This window comes from Rhinolophus ferrumequinum, chromosome 10, assembly GCF_004115265.2.
Source record: "Rhinolophus ferrumequinum isolate MPI-CBG mRhiFer1 chromosome 10, mRhiFer1_v1.p, whole genome shotgun sequence".
NCBI classification, from domain to species: domain Eukaryota; kingdom Metazoa; phylum Chordata; class Mammalia; order Chiroptera; family Rhinolophidae; genus Rhinolophus; species Rhinolophus ferrumequinum.
In genome coordinates, this window is record NC_046293.1 from 3510101 (window position 1) to 3537655 (window position 27555).

Sequence of the window (27555 nt, forward strand, 5' to 3'; positions counted from 1 at the left end):
GACTGACATCACGTGGAAGCAAGTACAAGGGGCAAGAGGCCTGAGAACTGAGCTGCGCAACCTGAGAAAGAGCAGCCAGGAAGGTAGAAGGCGAGTCAGAAAGGGGTGGGTGTTCTGGAAGCCAACGAAGGTGTTCAGGGAAAAGAAGGGATGAACTAGAGCAAATGCAGCGCACAGGTCGAGTAGACAGGATACGATGCAGACCACTGGATGTAGCAAAGCAGAATGGGGTCAAGGGGAAACGGGCGGGGGGAGAGGGGTGTATTTTCTTAGTGGTAACATAATGAGAATAATGCAATAGAAAGGGCAAAAGTGATGATTTAAGAAAAAGACGGAGACAGCAGAGAATTTTTGGAGCAATGCATGCAAAAAGGAGTGGAACTGAGTGCAGACCTGAGGGGAGGGGGCATTTGGAGCAGGACAGTTCGTCCACAGGACCAGGAGGAGGGCACAGATACAGGCAGAGACACAGGGAGGTGAGTAGAGAGGGTGATGGGAGTTCCTGGACATTATCTTCTGGTTGTTCCTGTCTTCTCAGTATAATAAGAAGCCGAGAAGAGGATGAAGGAGAGGCAATGGAGACTTAGGGAGAGCGAAAGGCACAAAATTGCTAAGTAGGAAAGCAAGGGGCTGTGTGGACTGGGGAGATGCAGCAGGACTGCCAGGCAGCACTAAATGCCTACCAAAGCGAGTGATCTTCAATTTAAAGAAAGACCAGTTGGTTTCCAGTTTTTCCCCAGCCTCATGCAGTTATTTGGGTGTGGGCATAAAGGAAACAGCCAGTTGGATCTAACTACAGCTGGAGTGTAAAAAGGAACGTATTAAGTGTAAGAGAAGAGGCAAGGGGTGGGGCGGCTGGTTAGCTCAGTTGGTTAGAGCGAGGTGCTAGTAACGCCAAGGTTGCCAGTTCGATCCCTGCATGGGCTACTGTGAGCTGCGCCAAAAAAAAAAAAAGAGAGAGAAGCAGCAAGAGAATTGAAGTAAGGTGAACTAGAGCTACATCCTTCAAGGAATGAGGTCAGGGACCCAGAGATCTCTCATAAGGGCAACAGAGATTATGTATATTGCATACTCTGATGGCACGAGATGAAAAGTTGGAGGGGTTATGGAGGAAAAAGGTCGGAAAGTGACAATGCAAGGGAACACCCACCACACCTTCGAGCCAAGCAGTTCACTGGATGGAGGAGACAGCCCGCCCTGACCCCCTGGGAATGAGCCGTATTCCACCGTAACAGGAAACCTAGGAGTTTCTCATAGAAATTAGACAATCAGCTTGTGAATTCCTGACAAAAACCCTGCTGAGGTTTTGCTTTGAATGGCACTGAGAATTGAAGCCCTTATGCTCCTGAGGTTTCCTATCATGTAATGGGAGACGAGTATCTCACCATTTGTTTTCTTTACCGTCATCTGATAAAGTTTTGCAACATTTTCTGTGACGACGACGCCCTCTAACACGTGGCTTGTGCGTATCCTGTGCCCAGGACTCTTCCGACCCCCGTGTGTGTGTGAACTCCTCGATGGCCACGGTAAGAGGGCTGCTTGCTTACAACTCGCCTCCTCGACGCTGATAGGCAGACGGGTTGACTCAGCCGAGAGTTAGCCCCAGGGTTCCTGTGCCTTTGAGGGAGTGTCCCTGCCCACAGGGCAGTGACCAGGCCTCTGGGTCCAGGGACCACTACAAAAGACTGGAAGAATAAAGAGCTGAGAAACTGTCCGAAGGGTACTACTGGTCACAACGCTAACCTTATTTATTTTGATTTGCTGGCTCAAACTTTTTCCGGTCCACTTGGTCCATTTAGGATAATTGGATGTGAGGGATGGCTCACACTGACCACATCTGTATTTTGAAGCTGAGTCAGAACACCTTACCAAACAGTTCCTTCCATGTGGTAGCCCAGCTCACGGCACACATAAAAATAATGGAAATTGTCATCACTCTAGAAAGTTCTTTTTATAGTGTAACTTAATTGACATTCTCTCTCAACAAAGTTGATCTGAATCATGGTTGAGTCAAGATGATATGGCAACCTTAACTAAGCTGACAATTCGTGTGGGCTTTTTGGGGGTTTTTTGTTTTGCTTTTGGCGTAGTCAAAGACTCTTGCTGGCCAGAGACTCAGTAATGTTTGGGGGAAACCTATGTGAACGTGTGTACACAGATGGATAGGTTTATTTTTGTGTTCTGCAGTATGTTGACGTCTAAAGTGCTCAATCTATTCCCTTTCTTTATGGCACTTAGCCAATGTATTTATACAAGCAATTAGCAATAGCAAGACATTTTCACCTCTTGAAATCAGTCATCATATTTGATAATTTCTCTATACTTTCCTCTATGCTCTCACTTTTATATCTAATGACTCAAGAAAATTAAAATAGTCAAGGAAATAATAAAAATGCTATCAAATGCTCACTGTGTACTGTCTTAAAGTAGGTCCTCAGACTACAGAGATAAATAAGAATCCTGCCCTCAGGCTGCTGTCATTCTAGTGGCACTGCTGGGTGATTCAGTGACACATGGAGCTGTTTGAAACAGGCAAACAGAGTGCCAAAGGGAATAGAGGGCAACCGCATGTAGGTCAGAAAAGCCTTCAGGAGGAGATGAAAGGGTAACTAAATCTTGAGGGAAAATGAAGAGTGTGCACAAGCAAAAGAATGAAAACATAAGACATTTACATTTATTAATATAAAAGTAATATTACAGCCCCTGAGCTAGTGCTATTTGTGATTCGAAGTGAGCTAAATACAGTCAGTTACGCTGAATCAACTATAGCGGCAACACTAAAGACAGAGCAGGGCGCACAGCGTATGCGAAGTGATTAAATAAACGAAGGAGTACCGTGCTTAACAGAACTAATAGCTTTGGAGTCATCAGAGCAAGCGGACTGGCTCTGTAACAGCACTAGGTGATTTTTTTCATCACAGCCACGGGCTCTGTTCAGTTCAGCATGTACTGAGCACCCAAAATGGACCAGGCACTGTGCTGGGAAATACCATAAAGAAGACAGTCCCAGCTCGCAACAAAGAAGCCACCAAGCCGGAAGCAAACCAGTAAATTACAAGGCTATTTCATTATGAAATAAAAAGTGCAGTGAAGAAGTTCACACTTTAAGCCTCTCCCCTCCGTTCCAAAAATGTAATCATGCTTATTTTAAAGTATTATAAATATACAGCCCAACTTGAAAGCTAGGTAAGTATCTCCATCCACCACAAATGGAATGGAAATGCTCAGCTGTAACCAGGCCTAACACCAAAGGGGAGGACGTGTTCAGAAAGGGCCGAGTCCATCTGCAATTCAACCCCGGCAGGGTGACAGGGAACGAAAGCCCCTACTCCCTGTGGACAGGAAGACCAGACTGTGACATGCTCGTGGTGTCTCACTCCACACCCGTGGCCCACCTAGTTAATGACCCCAGGGGCGAGTCTCAATCCCTGGCCAACAGGTTACTAGAGGAATGACCCCCACGCCTCCGGCCCGTCCAGAGGCGCATTCCCCAGGGCTGCCAGCAGACAGCCCCCGTTGCACACAACAGCTACCAGCTCAGTGAGGCATCCTAACAGCGGCGGTCTCTCCTTCCGGCCTAGCTTCCCCTCTCCCACACTCCTCCTGCTGGGGGTCACTTCTGATTCAATTACTTCACCCAAGTCCTTGCCTCAGATGCTGATTTGGGGGAAAAACAAACTCAGGTACACAAGGAGATGTGTACAAAGATGGTCTCTGGTGGTGTTTGAATTACCAAAAATTCAAATATCTGACAGTAATACGAAAGGCAGGTAAATGATGTACTCTAAGGATGGTACACTTGTGACAGCTGATGTGAAAGACCTAGCTCTCTGAGTGAAAACTAGCAGCGTTCAAAACCATCACGTGAATAACAATGCAAACCGCAGAGCACACAGCATACATTTATGAGGGAGGGAGGGAGAAAGGAAACAAAGGGCCCCCCACCATGACCCCCCTCCTGGTATTCACCCATATACCTGTGTGACCCCTCCCGGGCTCCCAGCCCCCCTGACCATTAGAATCCACAGTAGTGAGTGTATGTCATTTCCAAGGTTCTGTTATAAAGACACTCCAGCTTCCCTCTTGAGTGTACTCTCTGGGATCATTCAGCTTTGGAACACCAGCTGCCCTCATGAGCCTCCCTAGGGAGGGGTCCACGTGGTAAGGAACAGAAGCTTCCGGCTCAAAGCCTCCTGCGAGCTGGAATCCCAAGCTTCAGCCAAGCTTCAGTTCGTGTGGCCTCCAGAGGCGGCAGACCTGGGACTGCAACCTCATGAAGAATCGGCTCCCAAATGCTGCCTCTCATAAACTGTGTGAAATACTAAATGTTTGTGGTTTCAGTTGTTGACTTGTGGGGTAATCCGTCCTAATACATTAACAGGACCGGTAGTGTTGTGGATTCTGGGAGAACAAGACGAAATGTTAACCCTTGTTGATTTTGCAAGTGTAATACTTGTTAGGTTGTGTTCTAGCCATAAAGGCATTCACATCATTATGTATTCGTAGTTTTGATTTGTCAAGAGTTTAAAAATAAGCAAACCAACAAAACACTAGGATGAAAGCTAATGAAAAGCTTCGATTTCCTTTTTCCTTCGACTATGCAAGTTACGTTTTCTAAAATGTCACTTCCTAAAGCAGTTATTCCATGCAAAATCATCTCCAGGCCTCTGCTCAAGTCAAAACATTATTTTCAAGTATTCCCTTTTTTTTAATTGGAAATTCTCACAGCTTTTTAGAACCATTTAATATTTCTAAAAAGCCTTTCTACCAAGGAATCCAAATTTTGGCAAGAAATTACTGCCCGTATCTTCTGGGTCTAAAAAAACATTTTCCTTATTCTAGAGTTCCAGAAGCAGCTTCAAAAGCCTACTAAAACAAGGACCTGACCAAGGAATTGAAATGAAATTAAAAACATTATAAGCACTATTTTAAAATATTCAAAATTCCAAGAACTACCACACATTTCACTTCTTTTCAATTCTGACTCTGACTCGAGCCTGCAATAATACCGGTGTTTGCTGGGTACCAACTATGCACCAGGGACCATTCTGGACTCTACACAGAGCACACTCCACTGCCTCCACCAACCCTACAAGGTAGGCATTATTATAATACCCATTTTACCAATACAAAAACTAAGGCTCAGAGAAGTTAAAATATTTGCCATTTCATATAGCGAGGAAGTTGCAATACTTGGATTTTTTGAAACTAAGCCTATGCCTCACAAAAGCCTTGAAATTGCCAAATTTCAAGCCCACTGCCTGGGTCCAAAAAGGTACCGGTATCTCATACAGTACATTTCAGGAGAGAAAAGAGGAGAGGAGAAGAAGCCCCCAAAACACAAATTGTTAAAAAATAAAAATAAAAAAATTTCAGTCACATTGCAAAACAGACCCACAAGGAGCCCTGCATTATTCAGAGGTTCACAAAAAGCTGAAGTAACTGCCCCTCCAAGTAAGGATCTGAAGTCCCAAACCAGTGAGATAAGATACGATACCATGGCTAGCCGTGCAATGCAAGAGTCCAAAAGTGGACAATGAACGAAATTTCCAGTGCCACATCTGCTATTTGGTTCCCTCATCCTTCCAAGATTACTTCCACTTTTTTCTAGATTTGGTCTCAGGCAATTCACTCATTCACTTATCAGCTCAGCTCCTGTCCGGCTCTGGACACACAGAGAGCACTGTCTGGCACAGGTGAAAACTGGAGCAAAACCCATCAGCTCCCAGGATACTAAAAGCATTAGAGAATACAATGCCCAATTCTCTTCAAAAATACTGTTCTACCAGTGATAACTCTCAAATGTGAGCAGAAAAGGCCAGTCCTGTTTCCTTCAAACATGCTAAGATTCAGCTCAAATAAGTTTTTTGAAAGTAAAGAGCAGGGTAATAATTCACATGGAGAAAAGAGATATAATTTATAGTGAAATACACAGATTCCAAGTGTTAGTTGAATGAGCTGTGACAAATGCATGCATCCAGACAACCAATACCCCACACAGACATAGCAGGTTTCCTTGACTCCAGAAAATTTCCTCACGCTCCTTTCCAGTGAATCCCAACCTCTTGTGACAACCACTGTTCAGACCGGTATCATCACTGATGAGCTTTGCAAATTGTAGAACTTCATAAAATAAAATCACACAGTATATACTCTTTGTGTCTGGCTTCTTCCATTCAGAATTCTTCTGAGATTCATCCATGTTGTTGTGTGCATTAGTGGTTCATTCATTTTAATTACCAAGTAGTCTTAGCCATTTTCCCACTGATGGACATTGGAGTTCTTTCTAGTATTTGGCTATTATCAATAAAGCTGCTATGAGCTTCTTTTACAAGTCTTGTCGACATACCTTCTTGTTTCCTGTGGGTAAACATCTAGGGTCATGGGCAGGGGTGTTTATAAAAAACTGCCACAATGTCCCAAAGCAGTTGCACCATTTACCCTCCTCCAGCAATGCATGCGAATTCCAGCTGCTGCATGTCCACGCCACAATTTAGTGCTGTCAGTCATTTAGTCACTTCAGCCATTATGGCGGGTATGATGAGGGCCTATCTCATTATGGTTTTGCTTGTTTATAACAGCTTTATTGAGATATAATGAACACAGCATACTATTCACCCATTTAAAGTATATAATACGTTGGATTTTGGTACAGTAAATGCATGTTATTTTTTTAATTGTGGTAAAATACATAACATAAAATTGGCCACTTGGACCATTTTTAAGTGTAGAATTCAGTGGCTTTAATTATATTCACAATGTGCAACAATCACCACCATCTAATTCCCAAACTTTTTAAATACCCCAAAGAGAAATTCTACGACCATTAAGCAGTACCCCTCAACCCTTCCCCCATCCCTAGTGACCTCTAATGTGCTGTTTCTATGAATTTGCCTATTCTAAGTATTCATGTAAGTAGAATCAGACAATATTTGTCCTTTTATGTCTGGATTCTTTCACTTAGCATAACATTTTCAAGGTTCATCCATGTTGTAACATGTACGGGTACTTCATTGCTTTTTATGGCTGAATAATATTCCATTGTATCCCATTTTGTTTACCCACTCCTCTGTTGATGGACACCTGGGTTGTTTCCATCTTTTGGCTATTGTGAATAATGCTACAACGAACATTACTAGCATACAAGCAGGCCATTTGAGTCCTTGTTTTTCAATTCTCTTGGGTATACATGCGGAGGTGTGGAACTGCTACATCATGTTCTGTTTAGAAAACCACCAAACTGTTTTCCCCAGTAGCTGTACCATTTTGTTCCCATCAGCAATGTACAGTGTTCCAATGTCTCCACATCCTCACCAACGCTTCTTTTTCTTTTCTTCTTTTTTTTTCGGTGGGGGGGGGGGAGAATAGCCATCCTGAAGGGCATAAAGTGGTTATCTCGTTGTTTTAATTTGCATTTCCTTGATGACTAATGGTCATGTTTCTCAGACATTTATATATCTTCCTTTGCAAAGCATATAATTTTGCCCAATTTTTTAACTGGGTTGTCTTTTTATTATTGAGTTGTAGGGGCTCTTTATATATTCTGAAACAAGTCCTTTGTCAGATGTATGTCTTGCAAATGCTTTCTCTCAGTCTATGGCTTACCTTTCTATCTTCATTTCTTTTGATGAGCAGAAGTTTTTCATTTCTATAAAGTCTACTTTGATAAAGTCAATTTTTTCTTGCATGGTTAGTGTTGTTTGTGTCCTGGATAAGAACACAAAGGTCACAAAGACATTCTGCTGTTTCTTCTGAACACTTTATAGTTTTAGCACTTGTTTAGGTCTATAACCCATGTTGAAATATTTTTTGTGAATAGTGCAAGGTGTGAGCCAAGGTTCACTTTATTCCAATTAGATATGAGTTATTCCAACCACTTGTGAAAGATCATTTTTAGATTGTTTTTGATTCTGAGCTTGCAAAATCTGCAAAGGAAGATCCCTGGTAATGGCCTCATTTGTTATGCACAACATTCAACACTCAATAAAAAAAGACAGGACCAAATACCTAAACACCAAGAAGACAAAAACTGACATTAGAAAGTCATCAAGCATATTCTTTAACTATAATATGTTCAAGAAGGTAAATAACAAAATGAATTTCAACAGTGGCATCTATTTTTAAAAATTAAAATTAAATAGAAATTCTGCAATTCAATAACTCAAAAATACAATACATGAAACTAAGCACAACAGATGATAGCAGGTAAGACAGCAGACAAGATTAGAGAACTAGAGCAGATTAGCAGAAAATTTTCAAACAGAAGCTCAGAGAATGGGAAATACGGAAAGGAGCCTATGAGACATATAAAATATAATGAAAGGTTTAATGTATGTGTAATTGGAGTCCTGGAAGGAAAGAATGGGAGAGAAGCAATAGCTGAAGAAATACTGGCTGACAATTTCCCAAACTGAGGAAAGACATCAAATTCAAGAAGCATTCTCCAAACAGGATCATTACAAAACAGCCAAACATCTCTGCCTTCATGGGCCTTCCATTCTGGAAGGAGACAGAGAATAAATAAGAAACTACTATAACTACATAATACGTGAGAATGGAGTAAGTGCTTTCTAAAATGAAAAAGGAATATAGAGTTCATAAGGTAAAGGGCTTCAGAAGTATGGAGGGAAATATCTGCATTATTAAATATGATGTACACAAACTTGAAGGAAGGAAGCAGAAACATGATTTAACTAAACACAGACCGAAGAGGAAAAACAAGCCATATTGACAGAAGCTTAAAAAAAAATTGTCTACCTGAGTACGGAAGAAAAAGACCAAGCACGCACAGTGGGGTAATGAGCTATACAAATAGAAACAATCGCACAAGAATTTGTTAAGCACCAACAATGATCAGACTCTAGGCTAGACGCAAGGGACACACGGAATGTGACATGCTCACTTTATTCGGGAAGCTTAGCAGATGGAAAAGCAAGGAGGTATCAGTTTCAGTGAGAATTTATAGAAAGTCATGTCCAAATGTTACATTATTTCATGACTACTCAAGAACCAGAACATAATTTTCTCTATATAAAAAAATAGAGAGCAGCATTAGCCAACAGAACTTCCTGCACTGATGGAAATATTCTAGAGCTACATTGTACAGTAGGGTAGCCGCTTGCCACATGTGGCTACTGAGGACTTAAAATGTGGCAGTGCAAGTGAGGAACAGAATTACTCATTTATTTATTTCTCATTAACCTAAATGACCACACGTAGCGAGTGACTACTACAAGTGATCTCACTTGGCTCTACATTTTAACACAGGGAGGTCTGGATACATCATAAAGCTAGATGAGAGAGACACCTCATACAGTAACTTAAGGGTTGGGTAATAACACCTCTAGGAAAAGGCCAAAAATAGAATTTGTAATGTATTTATATCTTACTTCATTCCAGAAAGAATCTGACATGACTTGCTAAGACTCACAGCATAGCAAGAAAATCACTTGTTAAATGTTAAAAATGCAGATATGTACATTAAACAAAAGACAGAAAACTTAAAAGTTTAAAAAATTACCTTCCACTGAGAATAGTTGAGTAATATCATTAATACTGATATTTTACGACCATAAGAAACGTTTTATGAACTTTAGTGATTCAGATACTACTCAAGAAGCGGGTTACAGAACATGGGTTTAATCCAGAACATAAAGCATTTAGATTGGGATATTAATGATCTATTGCTACTTAATAAATTAGCCCGAGACTGGCGGTTTAAAACAGTACCACTTATGGTCTGGCGCACGTCTGAGGTCAGAATCTGGGAGTGGCGGAGTGGGGTGGTTCTGGGTCCGGGTCTCCGGGAGGCTGCACACAGGCTGAAGTTGGGACTCACCGGGTGCACGTGCAGGATGCCCACCACATGGCTGCAGCCGCAACTCCTCACCACCCAGATCTCTCTACATGGATGCGTGGGTGTCCTCATGACGTGGCAGCTGGCTCTGTCAGGGAGTGACCCAAGGAAGGGCAGAGGAAGCTGCGATGCCTTTTATGAATGACCTCGTCTCAGAAGTCACACAGTGTTACTTCTGCCATATTGAAAAGCCAATCACTGAATTCCGCCCCTACCAAAGGGGAGAGGAATTAACTCCCTCCTCCTGAAGGGCAAAGAATTTGTGGACAATCTAAGACCACTGCAACAAGACATGAGAATTGCCTCTCACTTGGGAGTTGGCTAAAAACTGGAATGAGATCCTGGGATCCCTTTTCCTGGAAACCCCAAAATGAGAATTATCATCTTTTTGGAAGAGCTTCCATTGCTTTCTATAAAACAGGACATGAAACACAATTGGGTTCTCAGGTCACAGCCGTTACTTTCAATAGCATGTGCTATTGCATCTACTATGCATAAATACTGTGCTGTATGTGTAAGACCCTCACAATAATCCTGCAAAGTGGGTATCATCATTTTCAAGACGAAAAAATAAGAAGTCAGGAGCGAAAAGCCAGGATTTTTGCCCAGGTCGACCTGGTTCCCAAGTCATTGTTGTTTTTTTCACTGTGTGACACTTCCATTACTTTAGCTACCACAGACAGAAGCTTGTTTTGTAGCATCAAATATCTAGGAAGGACCACAAAACACATTTTTTTCAGCTAAGATGCGTCTCTTTAGTTCCATCAATTACTTTCTTACTTTCTCCTTAGTCTGTTTCTGGTGTTTTCTATTTGGTACTCTGAGGCCTCACTTTGCTTTACTTTAGGTCCCATCTAGCTCCTGGCTTCTTGGCGCATCCTCCCTCTCAGTCCATCTGCATAGGAGGGATCTTCTCAGAGCAGCTGGACTCCGGTCTAATCCCCACGAGACCCCTCTGAGGGGCAACTAGTGATTTGTCCAAAGACATACAGAGAAGCGGTGGCGGAACGGGACCTACAAACCCTCATCAAGAGCTCTCTGCCTTACCGCACACCTGCCTCCCCGACGCAAGACCTGCACGTCAGTTCCCCTTTCCTGCTCTCCAAACTCACGGAACGAGGACACAGCCCAAGAATAACTGGAGCCAAACGTGGGAAGCATCTTCATTTCCTCATTCTCCCCCAACAACCCAACTGGTCTTGAGTCCTGCCCATTCAACCTTTAATTATTTTTCAATATTTTTCAATATTTATCTATCCATCCATCCCCATAGACAATATCCTACATCAGACACTTTTCTTTCACCTGGGCTTCTGCATCCGCTTCTTAAAAGTCCCCAGACTCTAGCCTCACCCTCTCTAATTTATTCCCCACAAAGGCAGCCAGAGAGATCTTGGTAATATGCACCCAGATCTTATCATGCTGTTCCCTTGAAAGAACCTTCACTAGTTCCCCATTAACTCCTCTCGCAATGGAACAGAAGAGAAACGCCTTGTAAACTGCCTCAGGGTCTTGGATTTCATCCTACAGGTAGGTTATAGAAAGGGACCTGATGTTTGAATATCTCCTCTGTACCAGACACCTTCCCTATGTTATCTCATTTAATCCTCTTAGGAACCCTGCAAAATAAGCATCGGGTCTCCCTGCATATACTGTTCTTCCTCATTACACCTCTCATCTGTAAGCCGCCAGTTTATCTGAAGGCTTTCGCGGCCCTCTGAGGTGTCCAACACATCCAGTCTCCTCCACCTTCCCCATTTCAATTTGTTTACACAGCAATTTCCCTAACATGCTTGAAAAAAAGGGATCATGTCACATTCAACTTTGTACCCTCAGCGCCTAGCAAAGAACCTGTTTCATAGTAGGTGCTCAATAAATGGTTGATTAGCGTCTATCATGGTACAGATATACGGAAGCATTACTCATCAACACGTCTCCCAGAAGTGTCCTATCAGTTAACACACCTCCCAAAAGCCCAAGGAGTAGTGCCCTGAGCTTTCGGCACTCTCCCTGTAGCTCAACACTTCCTGTTATGATTTGAGGTAGAAGCACTCAGACTAAGGTGTCTAGTTTAAGGACAAAAGGACCTCCAAGTCTAGCTGTCCCGTTCTTCTATGCTCCCTCTACCCTTTGTATATACTCCCAGGATCTGACTTCCCAGTAGCGGCTTTTTCATTTTCAACTTCATCAGCTAGCACAAACCTGGCACACGGGGAGACCATAAATATACCAAGTAACATCAGCTAACATTCACTTAGTACTGTGTCAGGTATGTACCAAGGATTTAATATGCATAATCTCATTTAATCCTTGTACCAATCCCACCATGGAGGTACCGTTCAACATTATTCCCATTAAATAGATGAGAAAATTAAGGCCCAGAGACGATTAGAACAAAATCAAACAAACACTGACTGAGAGCATCACGTACTTTATATTTTCACGTGCTTTATTTCATTTTGTCCCTCTGTACAATCCAGGAATGAAATTATGCAGCGTATTCCCATTTTTAGACAAGAAATCTAAGGCTTCTAGAAATCAGCCTGTAACGCACAGCTTGTGAGGCCAGGAACCATATTCCGGTCTGTGAGAGGCCTGGGCACCATCTTACCCGGCTATCTTGCCCCGCAGTGGTAGAGGCCGAGGCCTCTCCTGACCAGTGCTCTTCCACACTCCACAAAGCGCCGCCCCGCTGGGGATAGCAAAGCCTGGGCTCCACAGGCAGGTCGCGTGCCCATCCCAGCCCCACTGCTTAGTGACTGGTATTCACGCGACCTGGACTGTGTCTGCCCCACTAAAATGTATGCTGTGCCTCTGGGGGCCTTGTCAGTCGGCTCCCTGCCAGAGCCTAGACTAGGACCTTGCACCTTACAGAGGCGCCATCAGCTCGTGCTCCATTAACAGAACAGGCGTACGCTTTCGTCCGCCCGGCTTCACACCTGTACTGACGGGCGGGGAGCAGGTGTCAGCCCCCCGGGGCACCTCGGGAACCGACGCGGGCGGGGAGTCAGCGGCCTGGGACCCCTGGGCCGACCGCAGAGGCCTCCACCCGCAGCCTTCCCGGGAGATGGAGCGGCCCTCTCCCCGCCGCGCCCCCTCCCCGCGCCGCTCCTGCAGCCGGGCCGCCCCGGACACTCGAGCCGCGCGGGCCGTTACCGATTCCGCTGCTCCTTGAAAAGGGCCGTCAGCGCGCGGAGAGCCTCCAGGTCCTGGATGGACGCGGGCATAATGACGCCGGACAGCCGGACGGGCAGCGGCCTGGGCGCCGCCATCTTGCCGATGCGGAGCCGGGAGACAACGACTAGCAGCGGGAGGGAAGCAGGCGAGGGAGGGAGAGCCCCTCACCGCGCGGACCACGCCGCTGCCTCTGCGCCCCGCAGCCCGCGGCCGAGTCGGGAGAGGGCGAGGGCACGCGCTGAGGCTCGCCCCGGGCGGGAGGCAAGACGGTGCCACGAGAGGAGGGGGCGCAGGCGGAAATCCAGCCTGAGGGGACGGGGCGCGGGCGGAAGTGAGGCCTAAGGGGAGGGGGCGCGAGCGGAAGTCCCGCCCGAGGGGCCGGGGCCTGGGCGGAAGTGCTGCCTCAGGGGAGGGGGCGCGGGCGGAAGTGCCGCTGGAGAGGACGCGGTACGGGCGGAAGTGCAGCCTGAGCGAAGGGGGCGCCCTCGAAGTTCTGTGCGAGGGGCGGGGAGGGGTGGCAGCATGGTGTTGGGTCTGAGAGGAGGAGCGCGGGTCCCTGGTTCACCCTGAATGGAGAGGGGGTACGGGTCAGGTTCACCTGAGGGGGGAGGGTATGCGGGGACAGGCTCACCCTGAGCGGGAGATGCGAGCAGGGGGTCCCGACTGGAAGGCGTAGGCGGAGGGGGGAGGGGAGCTGTGCAGAGGCTCTCAGGGAAGGCCGGAGACATGGATCCTAACGTTGTGTGGGTGCCCCCACTCAGACACACTGGACACGGGAGCGGGCTGTCACCACCTTGCATGTCTGACCCTGAAAGTTCAGTTCCGTGCACGTAGCGACCACTTACCAGGCACTTTACCGAGGGTGAGAATACGTTGCTCCAGCTCATCGAGGGCTTATATACAATTAGAAGTGACGGGACTAAATTCTGCAGCAGTAGCGTACAAACTGGTTTTTCTCCTAAGAGAAATGAATGTAGTTTCCAGGAATCAGACAAGGTTCTCTGGCAGGTGTTGGTAACTCACATATTTTCTTCCCACGGCCCTGATCACAGCGTGTGTATTTTCAACAAGCATTATCGCCAAGACCTGGGCTAGGTGAGATCCCAACCCTGAAAGAACTCAGACTTGAGAAAGAGAGAGGCAAACGTAATTGAGTTCAGTTGATAACTGCTATGATGGAGGACTGTAGAAATGGCTGTGGGACCACTAATACGTGAATGCATACCCTCTACATTTGGATTTGAAGAGTAGGAGTGTGTTTATAACGGGGCACTTTCGATGTCCTTTGCTAAATACAATTTAAACACAATAATAAACCCCAGTGTATGCGGGTGAAAGGAGTCATGCACAAGCGAGTTACTTGATAGTATAATTCAACCTCCCCCACGTAACTGAGTACTTTCTATTCATTCTGCAAATATTTATGTGCCCACTGTGTGCCAGGCATTAGACCACCTAGCAGTGCTCCACACAATTCACAATCTTTAACAATCCTTAGACTAGAGGGTGAAAATCTCCCAACTTTTCCTAGAGCAGCGGGGGGTAGTAACATGTACCGGCAATGCGGCAGGATCTTGCCCCTCCTTAGTTTTCTATCCTCAATTGTAAAACAAAAGTAACCACTTTGACTCTTCCAGAAAGCATTCCCCATAAAATTCAAATTTATTGCCTGGAAATTGCAATACGATCCTGATTTATTTCTTTGCTGCTGCTTTTGCCTATTCTGGATCCTTTCAAAATTCAAGTCAACATTTCGCTGTGCTCAACACCGTCTACAGGATTTCCATTTCACTCAGGACGAACCCAAGTTTTTCCAGTGGCAAAGTCCCTCCGTCGTCTGTTTCCCTCCTCTTGCCCTGAGTCTGATCACATTTTTTCTTCCTCTATTGTGCTTCAACCACACCAGCCTCCTGTAGTTCTACACCAGGTGAAGTACCCTCCTGCCTCATGACTTTGCACAGCTATTCGTGTTTCATGGAACTCTTTCAACATTCCCAGCAAATACTTGCATGGTTTGCTTCCTGGCTTCCTTCTACTCTCTGCTCAAATGATTTCTTAATAACTTTCCCTTATCAATCTTTAAAACTAACACACCACCAACATTCCTCAGGAATTTCTCTCCAGAGCACTTAACACTTTCTATGTCGCAGTTTACTTACCTGTTTATCGTTACTGATCTATTTGGTTTACCACCAGAATGTACTCTAGCTCCTAGAAAAGGACCTACTGTGTGGTAATTGTTCAATAACTATTAGTTGAATTAATGAACAAAGAATATTTTTAAAAGGTATTTTCAGAAAGGAGAAAGGAAACAACATGCCTCCAGAAGTACAACAATCAAAACAGTACAGGAAAGAAGAAGGATGGAAGAGAGGAAGAAAAAAGAAGGAAGAAGATTAAAAGGGAGAGAGACCTCAACAGGACAAACTAGGATATTAAATTGGTCAAACAATGGATGTTATTGACTGCCTGAAATCGACTAGAGGATTTCAACCTTGACTGAACTGACAGAACTAAGTTAATATTTCACTTGGGCTACAGGGCATTTTTAATGCTATATAATTGTTTGCCTTAGATAATCGTGCCACCATGTTGATGTACCTGAATTAAACTTCAGATGAAATTTGTGATATAAATTTGTGTCTTGAGCCCACTGCAGAAGAACTGGATCACCAATGATTCAGTAATCAAGAAGTAAACATACATAAAAAGAAAGAAGGAAGGAAACAAAAAAGAAGAAGAAAGAGAAAAAGTAGGTAAGGTGCAGACAAAAAGATTTGGACCGAAGTGCATATAGTTTTGGCACAGAAAAGAGGAATAAGTGGATGGTAAAGAGAATGGAAGATGAATGACAATTGGAAAAGTTCTTGCTTATGGTGCCCTCTGTCTCAGACTTTCTCCTTACCATCTCTGCCTGTGATTCTCTCTCCAGAAAGCATATGCCATCGCCACCTAGTCCACCACAACATCAGGGGAAGCTCTCGTCAGACTAGACCTCTCCCTTGGCCTGCCTTTCCATAGTCAGCCGTGTGCTATAGGTGTGTTTATGTACCATCTACCCTCATCCAAGGGCCTTTGTCTTCATTCCATCCAGGACCAAGTGCCTTGTGTTTAGAAGCAATGCTACAAATATTTGCTGAACTGAAAACTTACAGACTGAAGGAAAAATAACAGGATAGTATAGTTTTTAAGGGCAGGGATCAGCAAACTACAGCCTGAGAGCTAAATCTTTCCCATTATCTATTTTTATAAATTGTGTTGGAAACTGTCGTGGTCATTCATTTCCATATTGTCTATGGCTTCTTTGATGCTCGTGGCAGGGTTGAGTAGTTTGACAGACTGTATGGCCTAAAAAGCCTAAAATATTAACTACTCGGTCCTTTATAAGGTTTGCCAACCTCTGGTAAAGAACGTGAGCTCTGGAGTCAGACACACCTGGATGATGTGAATCCTGCTCTCACCTCTTAGCAGCCGTCCTTGTACAAGTAACCATCTCTTTAAGAGACTTTTTTCATTTGTAAATTAGAATAGTAATAATGCCTACTGAATTAATTGGTTGGTTGGGAGGATTCAGTGAGATAATCTATGTCAATCCACTGTCAGTCATATATTTAGCTGAGCTCAATAAATGTTAACAGTGAACTACATATGATATGAAATTGAGTAAGTAGGAGGGATAAAGGGGGCAAGGAAGCAGAAAGCTGTTCGGTAATTGAGCAAATCAGGAACACTAGGGAGTAGGTAGGTAGACTGCTGGTATTTGAGGCGATAATTCTGATGTTACTACTAATAGTTACCAGTAATTGTAGGGAATCAATGACTTTTATACAATTTGTAAAGTTAGTAACTTAATTCCCTATGATTGCTACCAATCCGTTTTTAATTTCATTTTCATATTTCAATTTAGCCAATATTTTTTGAGCACCTATCATGAACTGTATTAGAATCTAGTATTACAAAGATGAATAATATAATGCCTCAGCCATCAATCAGCTCAAGATCCATTAAGGGAATCCAAAAATATAAACATATACTGATGATACCATGTAATAATATCAGAAAAAGGTATACAAAGAGCTAGGGAACTGGGAGATGAAGAAAGACTAGAGAAGACATTTAAACTGAATCTAAAATAATTAGATGAGTGCTAGACAGGCAAAAGGTGGAAGTACATTCCAGAAAATGAAGCACCAAAAAATGGCCTAAGACCAGTTGGTTTTATATATGAGTTCTACCAGACACAAAGAAAAGATAAAATCTCTGTCTTATACAAGATGTTTCAGAAAATGGAAAAGGTTTCACTTTTAGTAATGACAGGCTAGGTTATTTAAAGTAATCCTCTGAGTGAGAAAAACTTTAAAAAATTACTGAATGAAATATTTCAAAATTTCCCTGTCACCAAGGTAATCCAAGCAACCAAAGTACTGGAATTAGGACTAAGACAAACCCAGAATGGTAGCACATCTAGAAACGTGGCAGAAGCAAATGAAAACCATCTTTGGAGGAAGGTGGCATCCTAGGCATCAGATTATTCCTATGATTCTCAGATTTAGTGAATCACACAAAAATGAGTAGGTTTACAAGGAAACGACATTATGAGAGGAACCAGCAACATACAACAGAAACTGACCCACAAAGTCTTAAGATATTGGAATGATCACACATAAAGAATGAGACAACAATGTCTATGTCCAAAGAAACAAAACACAGTCCTAAGTCCAAGTAAGGAACTGAAATATAAAAAGTGAAATAACATATTTATAAAAGAAATAAATAGGAATTCTGGAACTGAAAAAGAGTCTAGAACAATAAGAACTCAATGGATGGATTTAATAGCAGGTTAGAGAGACTTAAAGAGAGAATAAATGAACTGGAAGGTAGATCAGAAGAAATTATCCAGCATAAAGAAATAAAAATACAAACAATAAGGAAGAGCTAAGAGACACAGAGACTAGATTGAGAAAGTCTAACATATGTAACTGGAGTCTCAGAAGGAGAGGAGAGAGTGATAGATCAGAAGCAATACTTAAGATAATAGCTGAGAATTTGCCAAAACTGATGGAAGATTCCAAACACAAATTCAAAAAGCTCAATGAATACAAAGCAGAATAACACACACACACACACACACACACACACACACACAGTGAATCTGCAGAAAAAGACAAGGACAAAATCTGATAAGAAGCCATAGGGAAAAAAGATGGTTTATTTTTAAAGGAGAGAGAATTTGACTATGCTGGGTTCTCTACAGAAACACTGAAATTTTACACTAAATCAACACTAAAATAATGGAATGTTATCTTCAATGTGCTGAAAAAATATAAATAAATAGACCCATGCTTAAGGAAATACAAGTGTGTGAATAAGAAAGCAATCCAGGTGGAAGGGAGAAAAAAAAGAGGAATAAGAACAGTGAACATTCAGCTTCATCTAAATGAACATCCAAAGTATAGAGTAATAATAAAGGAACCATGTGTCACGGGGTTTAAAATAAAGAATTGGAATATTTATGACATGGCTCTGCTCCAAACCATCATGACACCATCTGGGGACTTTTCACCCTCTGGTGCCCAAGGTTGTGCTCCCAGGTCTCTCAAAATGACACCTCTGCACAGGCAACAAAAGAAAAAGTAGACAAATTGGACTTCATGAAAATTTAAAGTTTTTGTGCATTTAAAGCATCAAAAGACACTATCAACAGAGTAAAAAGGCAGCCCACAGAACGGGAGACACTATTTGCAAATCGTATATCTGATAAGGCATTAATATCCAGAAAAATAAAAGAACTAAAGCTCAACAACAAAAAGTAAATAACCGGATTCAAAAATGGTCAAAAGACTTGAATAGACATTTCCCCAAAGAAGACATACAAATGGCCAATGAGCATATGAAAAGATGCTCAGCATCACTAATCAGTAGGGAAATACAAATAAAATTACAACAAATAAAATTACCACCTCACACTCATTAGGATTGCTACTATAAAGAAGAAAATAGAAAATAATACGTTTGAAGAGGATGTGAAGCTATGGAAACCCTTGTGCACTGTTGGGAGAAAAGTAAAATGGTAGTCGTTATGGAAAACAATATGGCAGTTCCTCAAAAAGTTAAAAATGAAATTATCAAATGATGCAGCAATTCTACTTCTGGGGATACACCCCAAAGAATTGAAAACAGAGTCTCGAAGGGATATTTGCACACCCATGTTCATAGCAGCATTATTCACAATAGCTAAAATGTAGAAGCAATTCAAGTGTCCATTGATGGATGAATGGATAAGCAAAATGTGATATATACAAAGAATGGAATGTTACTCAGCCTTAAAAAAGAAGGAAATTCTGACCTATACTAAATGTGGATGAACCCTGAGGACATTAAGCTAAGTGAAATAAGCCAGTCACAAAAACAAAAAAACCCTGATTCCACTTACACGAGGGCTTTACAGTAGTTACATTCATAAAGCTAGAAAGTAGAATGGTGGTTGCCAGGGGCTGAGGAGAAGGGACGGGGAGTTTTTAATGGGAATAGAGTTTCAGTTTTATAAGATGAAAAGAATTATGATGATAAATGGTGGTGATGGTTGCACACTGTGAATGTACTTAATACTACTGAACTGTATACTTGAAGATGGTTAAGACAGCAAATTTTATGTTATGTGTTATTTTATCATAATTTTAAAAATTTGGGGATGTGGAGGAAAGGCCACCTCTGTGGGCACAGGCCCAGGTCTATCTCTTGCCTAAGGACTTCCTCTGCTTTACACTTCCTAGCAACTAAAATCACAGAAAGTTGAAGGTCAGAAAAGAAAAAATCTATTGACAGAAAATAAGAGAAAGACTTTGAGAATGATCTTCAAAGGCCAGAGCTGCTTGATATGAAATGAGCTTTGTCAAGTCAATCAGAACCAAACAATATTCAGATATTCTTAGCACTCCTCCTACCTTCTGTGCCTGAACTTGGGAGTCCCTCCACTGGCACTGACGTTGTCTAGTATTGAGCCCTTAATTATAAATATCTGGCAGAAACCTATGGAAGAGAAGCTTACAAATGTCATTCTGAAAGGAGCCATCATTGAGACAGTGGTTTAGACTTGTGCTATTCAAAGTGTTCTTTGTGGAGCAATTCTTAAGATTCTACCTCTGGGTAAGATGGATGAAGACCCTACCATATCACACACACACACACACACACACACACACACACACACACACACCATGGGAACCATCATAACACCTGAACATAACAAACACAACCACCTAAAGGTATTTCAGGAGGAAGACATAATAATCATAACAATCATAAATGCGTATTTGCCCAATGAGAAAGCTTCAAACACATGAAGCAAAAATTGACAGAATTAAAGGCAGACAGACAGTTTCACAATCATAATGGGAAATTTTAACAATCCAATCTTAGCAATAGTGAGAACACTTAGACAAAAACTAAGACATAGAATATCTGAACAATACCCTCAACCTCTTTTTCTTAATTAATATTTATACAAGGCAACACCCTACAATGATAAAGTGTACATTCTTTTCAAGTGCACATTATAGACCATATTCTGGGCCATAAAATAAGTCTTAATATATTTATAAAGATTGAATCATACAGAGTATGTTCTCTGACTACAGTGGAATTGTTAGAAATCAGTAATAATAAAATAACCTGGAAAACCCCTAAATATTTGAAAAACAAACTTCTAAATAATCATTGGATCAAAAAAAAATCACAAAAGAAATTAGAAAATGTTTGAAACCGAGTGATAATGAAAATGTCATATCAAAATGTGTGATAAAATTAAAGCAATGTTTAGAGGAAAATATACTTTTAGATGCTTCGATTGGAAAAGAAGAAAGATCTCAAATGCATAACCTAAACTTTCACCTTAAGATACTAGAGAAAGAACAGAAAATTAAAGCCAAAACAAGCATAAGGAAGGAAATAATAAATATAAGAGAAAAAAAATACAATGAAATAATAGAGAAAAACAATGTATTATATTAATGAACGCAAGAGCTAGTTTTTTGAAAAGAGTAATAAAATTGATAAACTTCTAGTTGGACTGATAATGAAAAGGGAAGACACAAATTTCCAATGTCAGGAATAAAAGAGGACACATTAGTACTGATTCTACAGACATTAAAATAATAATAAGGGCATATTATAAAGAACTTTATGGCAACAAACATGACAACCTACATGTAACAAATTCCTTGAAAGACACATATCGCCAAACTCAACAAGAAAAAAAATATACAAAATTTGAACAGCCTGATAGCAATTAAATAAATTGAATTTATGAATAAAACCTTCCCATAAAGCAAACTACAGAGTGGCAAATACAATCATGCACTTAAGGAAGAAATACTATCGATCCTACGCAAACTCTTTCAGAAAACAGAGAGGAAACACTTCCCAACTTATTTTATGAGGCCAGTATTACCCTGACTTCACAACCAAGCAAAGATCCCTCAAGAAAAAAGAACTACAGCCCAAAATCCCTCATGACCATAGTCACAAAACTTCCTAACAAAATATTAGCAAATCTGACCATATATAAAAACGATAATAAATCAGGACCAAATGGGACATATTCTGAAAATATAAGATTTATTTAACATCCAACACTTATTATGATTCACCATATTCATAGAATAAAAGAGAAAAGCCACACAATCATTTCAATAGATGCAAGTAAAAACATTTGATAAAAAAATTCAACATGCTTTCTTTGTAAAAACTCTCAGAAACCTAAAAATAGGAGGGAACTTATAAAACCTTAGTAAGAGCATCTACAGAAAAAACTTACACCCAATGTCATACTCAATGGTTTTCTACATAAGACAGGAACAAAGTAAGGATGGCTCTCACTACGTCTAACATTTTACTGGAAGTCCCAGGCAAGACTAGAAAAAGAAATGAAAGACATACAAATCAGGAAAGGGTGAAAATGTCTTTTTTGTAGACTACTTAACCTGTATGTAGAAAGCCCTAATGTATCTATAAAAACAGTGCTAGAACTAATAAGTGAATGTAGCAAGGTTGGAAGATACAGGTTAATATGTGAAAATCAATTGTATTTCTATACACTATCAATGAACAATTATAAATTCAATTTAATAAACAACTTCACTTATGATAACATCAAAAACGCTTAGGAATAAATTTAATAAGTGATGTACAAGACTTTTACAGTGAAAACTTTAAAACATTACAAAAGAAAATTGGAAAAGAACTAAATAAATGAAAAGATATACCACGTTAATAGACTGGAAGGGTTAATATTGTCAATCTATACCTCAAATCGATGTATAGATTCAGTGCAGTTCCAATTAAAATTTTAACAGACTTTGTAAACATATTATTGACAAGCTGATTTTAAGATTTATGTGAAAAGACAAAGGACCTAGAATATTCAAAACAACTTTGAAAAATAAAACAAATTTGTAGGACTTAAACTATCTGATTTCAAGACTTACTATACAGTCATCAAGACAGTGTGGAATTGGCCTGTAGATCAATGGAATTGAAAAGAGAGTCCATGGGCAACTAGTTTTTGATGAAAGCACCAAGGTAATTCAAAGGGGAAATCAATGAGATATCACTCTGCACCCATTAGAAAAGCTAAAGTTGAAAAGACATAGAACAATAGCGTCATAAGTGATATGGGGAAACAAGAACTCTCACACGTTGCTGGTGGGACTGCAAGTTGACATAGCTACTTTGCAACAGTGTGGCCATATCTTTAAAAATTAAACATACTCTTACAACATACCCCAGCATTTCTATATCCACAGAGTATATGTATATGTCTTTCTACACAAAGACATACGTGTATATGTGTATACATATACATACGTGTACACATGACTGTTCATAGTGACATTTTCATAATAGCCCCAAACTGGAAGGAACCCAAATGGCCATCAACTGGTGAACGGATAAACAAATTGTGGGATATCCACACAATAGAATACTACTCAGCGATAAAAAGGAACAAAATATTAACATAGGCAATAATGTGGATAATCTAAAGACAGCATGCTAAATGAAAGACATCAAACACAAAAAGCTATGTGCTATATAATTTCAAAATTACGGAAAAAGCAAAACTATACTGACAGGAGCTGCATAAGGAGAGGTGAGAGGATGGAGCGTGAGGGGGCGTGGGGAAATATTTTCAGGTAAGAAAACTATTCTCTACCATGATGATGGTAGTGGTTACCAACTGTGCAATATCCAAAAGTGTTCCAACGATATACATTAAAAAGGTGAACTTGACTGTATATAAATCATAGCCAGTAAAAAAAATTCAACAAGAAAAGTATGGCTGGCCATAATGGATAACTAGTAGCAGACTGGTCCTCTTGCTGGAAACAACTAGAAAAGTGGACAAAACATACAGGAAAAAAACAAAAACAAAAACATTTTCGGATAGTGAATAGTAGGCGACATAGCACTGGGATCCCTGAGACAACACAAATACATGAGGTGATCTTTTGATTGCCCAGCCTTTCTGCCAGGACTCACTTTCCACATCACAGCACAGAAAGCAAGGGCCCAGGATAGCAAGACGGCCTCACTGAATTAAGGAGACAGAGATCACAGATGGCAAACCAACGTGGCTGGAATTTGCGGAGGTGGGAGCTCTGCAGAGAGCAAACTCCAGAGATCAGATAGCAATCTGTTTGGGTCTTGAACTAAATATTAAACGGTGCCTGCACAGGGCGAGAGTCCACGAAGCAAGACAGAGAACGAGCCCCAGAGCTCACACAGGGCTAGAAGCCTGAGTTTCAGCCAGTCAGATTGGAGCCTCACATACAGCATGGACGAAACTCAAAAAACATAAAGAAATCAGACCAAAAATCTACGGATTGCATGATTTCATTGTATGAAGTGTCTAGAAAAGGCAAAAACTATAGAGACAGAAAGCAGATCTGTATTTGCCTGGGGTTGGGGGTAGGAACAGGCATAGACTGCAAATGGACTTAAGGAAATTCGGGGGGATAATGGAAATGTTCTAAAACAGAAATAGTGATGATTACACAACTGAATAAATTTACAAAAACTCATCCAAGTGTTAAAGAAAGAAAGCTCCTGGCATGCTACTGGGCCCTGGTAGGTGTGGAGCACCTGACCATGACATCAAGTGACCATGTGGCCAGTCCAGCCCATGGTGAGCTGGACTCTTTCAGACCCTCCAAGGCTGCAACAGCAACTCATCATAAGATGGAGGTAGAACATCTGGGATTAAGTACTACAAGGCACACGTAAGCAGCATAAACAAGAAGCCCAAAATCATGTCATCCACCGCTGTTGTACTGGCACGTGTCCGGAAGCCCTCACCACCTCAGGTCACATAGATGGGAGTGGCTTATGATCAGATGGAGATGGGAAAGTAGCCAGCTTGGTCACAGATAGGATTGCTTAGTGTCATATTCGTTTCTAATGGCCAATGTAACAAATCATCACAAACTTGGTGGCTTGAAACAACACAAATTTAGTATCTTACCAATTTAGTATCTTACATATCATCACGAACTTAGTGGCTTGAAGAGATGTAGAGTCTTACTGTTCAGAAGACTGCAATGGATCTCCCTGGGCTAAAATCGAGGTGTTGGGAGGGACAGGCCTGCATTCCTTCTGTAGACTCAAAAGGAGAATCCGTTCCTCGACTTTTCCAGTTTTAGAGGCTACCCGCATTCCTTGGCTCGTGGCCCCTTCCTCCATCTGCAAAGCCAGCAACACAGGGCTGAAGGGTTGAGCCCTCATACTGCCGTCCCTCTAGTTCTCTGCTTCCATTATCACATCTTCTCTTCTGACTCGCATGCCTTCCTCTTTCACTTAGAGAAACCTTTGTGATTACATCGACAGATCATCCAGGTAATTCAGGATAAGCTCCCATCTGAAGATCAGCGATTTAGCACCCTTAATTCCCTCTTGCCATGTAATTTAACATTGTCACAGGTTCCAGGAACTAGGTTGGGGACATCTTTTAGGGACCATTATTCTGCTTACCACCCTTGGAATGCGGGTTCAAGCCAAAGTGGAACGTGGCAATGGGGTCGCCCCATTCAGGGATGGCTAAGAAAGACAGCAGTGAGCGGAAATCTTAGAGCAGAGGACCTACGCATCCATTTCATGTGGAAAGAGAAATGGCCCGAGGTTAGAATACATAGACCCATGAGCTGTGGCAAATAGCGTGGCCGCTTGGTCAGAGGCCTGAAAGAAGAAATATTGGAAGATTGGGAACAGAGGGATCTGGGGAAGGAGATCTGAATCAACCTAAGAGAATGGGCACCGAGAAAATACATCTTTGTATCACATGTTAATGCCACCAATACAAAAGGGGCCCTAAACAACCAAGTAGACAGAATGACTTTACCAGCCTTTGCCATCCACCGCTCTGGTACTGACACAATATTCTCGTGAGTTGATTAGCTATCGTTTCAGGGACTGGGGCTATGTGTGGCCCCAACAGCATGGCAATCACACACTAAAGCTGATTTACCGTATGTTCAATCTTCTCCCTCCCCCGTCCCGCTTCCTTCACTCCCGCAGGTGTCGATCCTGAGAATATGTTCCAATAAGCTCCCTGCACCCAGATCTCTATCCCCCGACTCCCCAGGGAACCCAACCTGGAACAAGCTACTCAACAAACTGTTTGTTGGATGGAATTGAACGAACTTGACTCCATTGTGGTGAGTGTCATCTTTCTCTTGCCATGGAGGCATGCAATGGGGACAGCCATCCGCGGCTAATGATCCAAGTCTCAAAGGACCCATTTCTTTCCTGGAGGATTGATTGACTGAGAAATATTCCATACGACCCTCCCACCTTCGGTCGCACTGAGCTTATCATCTATACAGGAGATACCTGCTCCCAGTGTGGGTGAGACTGTTTTGCTAATGATGGCATCCAGAACCCAGTGAGTGGAGGTGTCTCTTCTGGGACAAGTGGGGAGTGAGGATGGATAAGAGGCTATTCCTTCCCTTCAGAGGTCTCGCCAACCACCCTGTCGAAGCCGGTCTACTCTCTGCTCCGGTCACTGAACTCCGCATCTTCCTTTGCTGGCACTTACAGTCTCTTACTATCTAATGTAGCCATTCATTTACTTCTCGTCTGTCTGTCCTTCTGGAATGTCAGCTTCATGAGGGCAGGAACCTTGTCTAAATTGTTACCATCATGTCCTCAGCCTCCAGCACAGCACCTGACTCTCTGGATCACGCACACACATTGAAAGACACGCAGCCTCCTTTCTCCACCACCCCCACCTCTTACCTACGGGCCGTGGACTTTTGGGCCAGTCACGGAGCCTCTGGTTCCCGACCTGTAAAATGAGAACAAAGGAGGGTTGTTGCAAGGATACGTGAGAGAACATCGTAACGCAGCACTTAGAATGGTGCACACACATAGAGAAACGCATTTGTGGGCAGGGCAGCACAGAGCCCCTGATGGCAGGCGGCCACGCTCCCCTGGTTCCTGCGTGAACCAGAAGGCAGAGCCATCTGCTGGGGGGAGCTGCTGAGGTTTGGAATAGATGCCGAGAAGAAGAGGAGGTGGGGCCGTGCGCAGGGAGCAGCTGACTCTGGGTACCATGGCTCTGTGGGCAGCAGACATCCTTGGTGTGGGCTTTCCTCCCTCAGGGTGCAGACGCAGTGTAGGGCGGAGAAGACAGGTGCCTGTGCAAATCCTTGGCTCCAGTTTGGCCGGAGGAGCAGGGCGGAAGGACAAAGGGGCACAGCCGTGGAGGATACTGGCAGGAGAATGGCTGTGTCGATGTCCTGTGTGGTCCGGAGGTCTGGAGATGGGGAGCCAGGGGTGCTGGTCCACGTGGGAAAGTCCGGGGACTGGAGATCAGGATGAGGTCAGCTGGGGGCGTAGTGGGGCGGAGGCGTGAGAGGACTGGCAGCTTCGGAAGCTGTGGTCAGGGAGTGCAGTTGGAACCATCCAAGTGATGACGAGGCCCAGGGTGTGGGCGGCCGGAGGGGAGTGGGGGTGAAAGTGACCGGCTGAGGGGGAGGCGTGGGAAGCATGGACAGACCTGGCAGCCCCTGCCCCCCCACCCCCATCTCCTTTGCTCACTTATTTCCCCTTGGCTCTGGGACCTCTGTGCCCAGTTTCTGGGGTTCTGTCTGTCCTCCAGACGACTCACAGATGTGCTGTTCTGGCCCCCCACCTCTTACCCTCAGTTCCTCTTTTCTGTTTTGCCTTCTACCTAACATGTGAACGAGGTTTCACCACCACTGACGACTCAACCTACCTCAAACGGAACTCGTGTTGTTTATACCAAATCCTCCCCTGTCTTCACCACCCTATCATTGTCTTCCCAATCCCCCAATTTTTATGTCATTCGTTTCCTCTCCTTTTTTGCTGGTTTTGCTCCCATCGTCTGGTCTGTTATGAATCCTCATGAATTATTTTGTCCAGAACAGCTGTGAGCCAAGCCCCTTCTTTCAATTGTCAGAGCTAAACTCCTGCTCATGAACTGGCAGCCAGAGCAATGGGCTGAACCC

At 42.8% G+C, this 27555-nt stretch overlaps 2 protein-coding genes across 4 annotated transcripts in view; both read right to left on the reverse strand.

The window, feature by feature from the left end:
* Positions 1-13345, reverse strand: part of ATXN10 (ataxin 10) — a 146052-nt gene extending 132707 nt beyond the window's left edge. The window contains exon 1 of one of the 2 annotated variants that reach the window (XM_033117020.1): positions 13013-13344. In XM_033117020.1, the coding sequence (XP_032972911.1) occupies positions 13013-13128 (116 nt within the window). In that variant the 5' untranslated portion in view covers positions 13129-13344. Of the gene's footprint in view, positions 1-13012 lie in introns of both variants that reach the window. The other variant, XM_033117021.1, reaches the window with a different exon arrangement.
* LOC117028442 (zinc finger protein 385C-like) lies at positions 13335-26819 on the reverse strand. 2 transcript variants are annotated; one of them, XM_033117023.1, is made up of 4 exons: positions 26636-26819; positions 26321-26369; positions 13879-13991; positions 13335-13599 (listed from the first exon to the last, which is right to left on the reverse strand). In XM_033117023.1, exons 1-4 carry the CDS (start codon positions 26657-26659, stop codon positions 13372-13374), a joined length of 414 nt encoding a protein of 137 aa, XP_032972914.1. In that variant the 5' UTR covers positions 26660-26819; the 3' UTR covers positions 13335-13371. The 2 variants fall into 2 exon arrangements, with proteins under 2 accessions (XP_032972914.1, XP_032972913.1); XM_033117022.1 differs by lacking the exon at positions 26636-26819 and having other exon boundaries at positions 26321-26439.
* Positions 26820-27555: the final 736 nt, after the last annotated feature.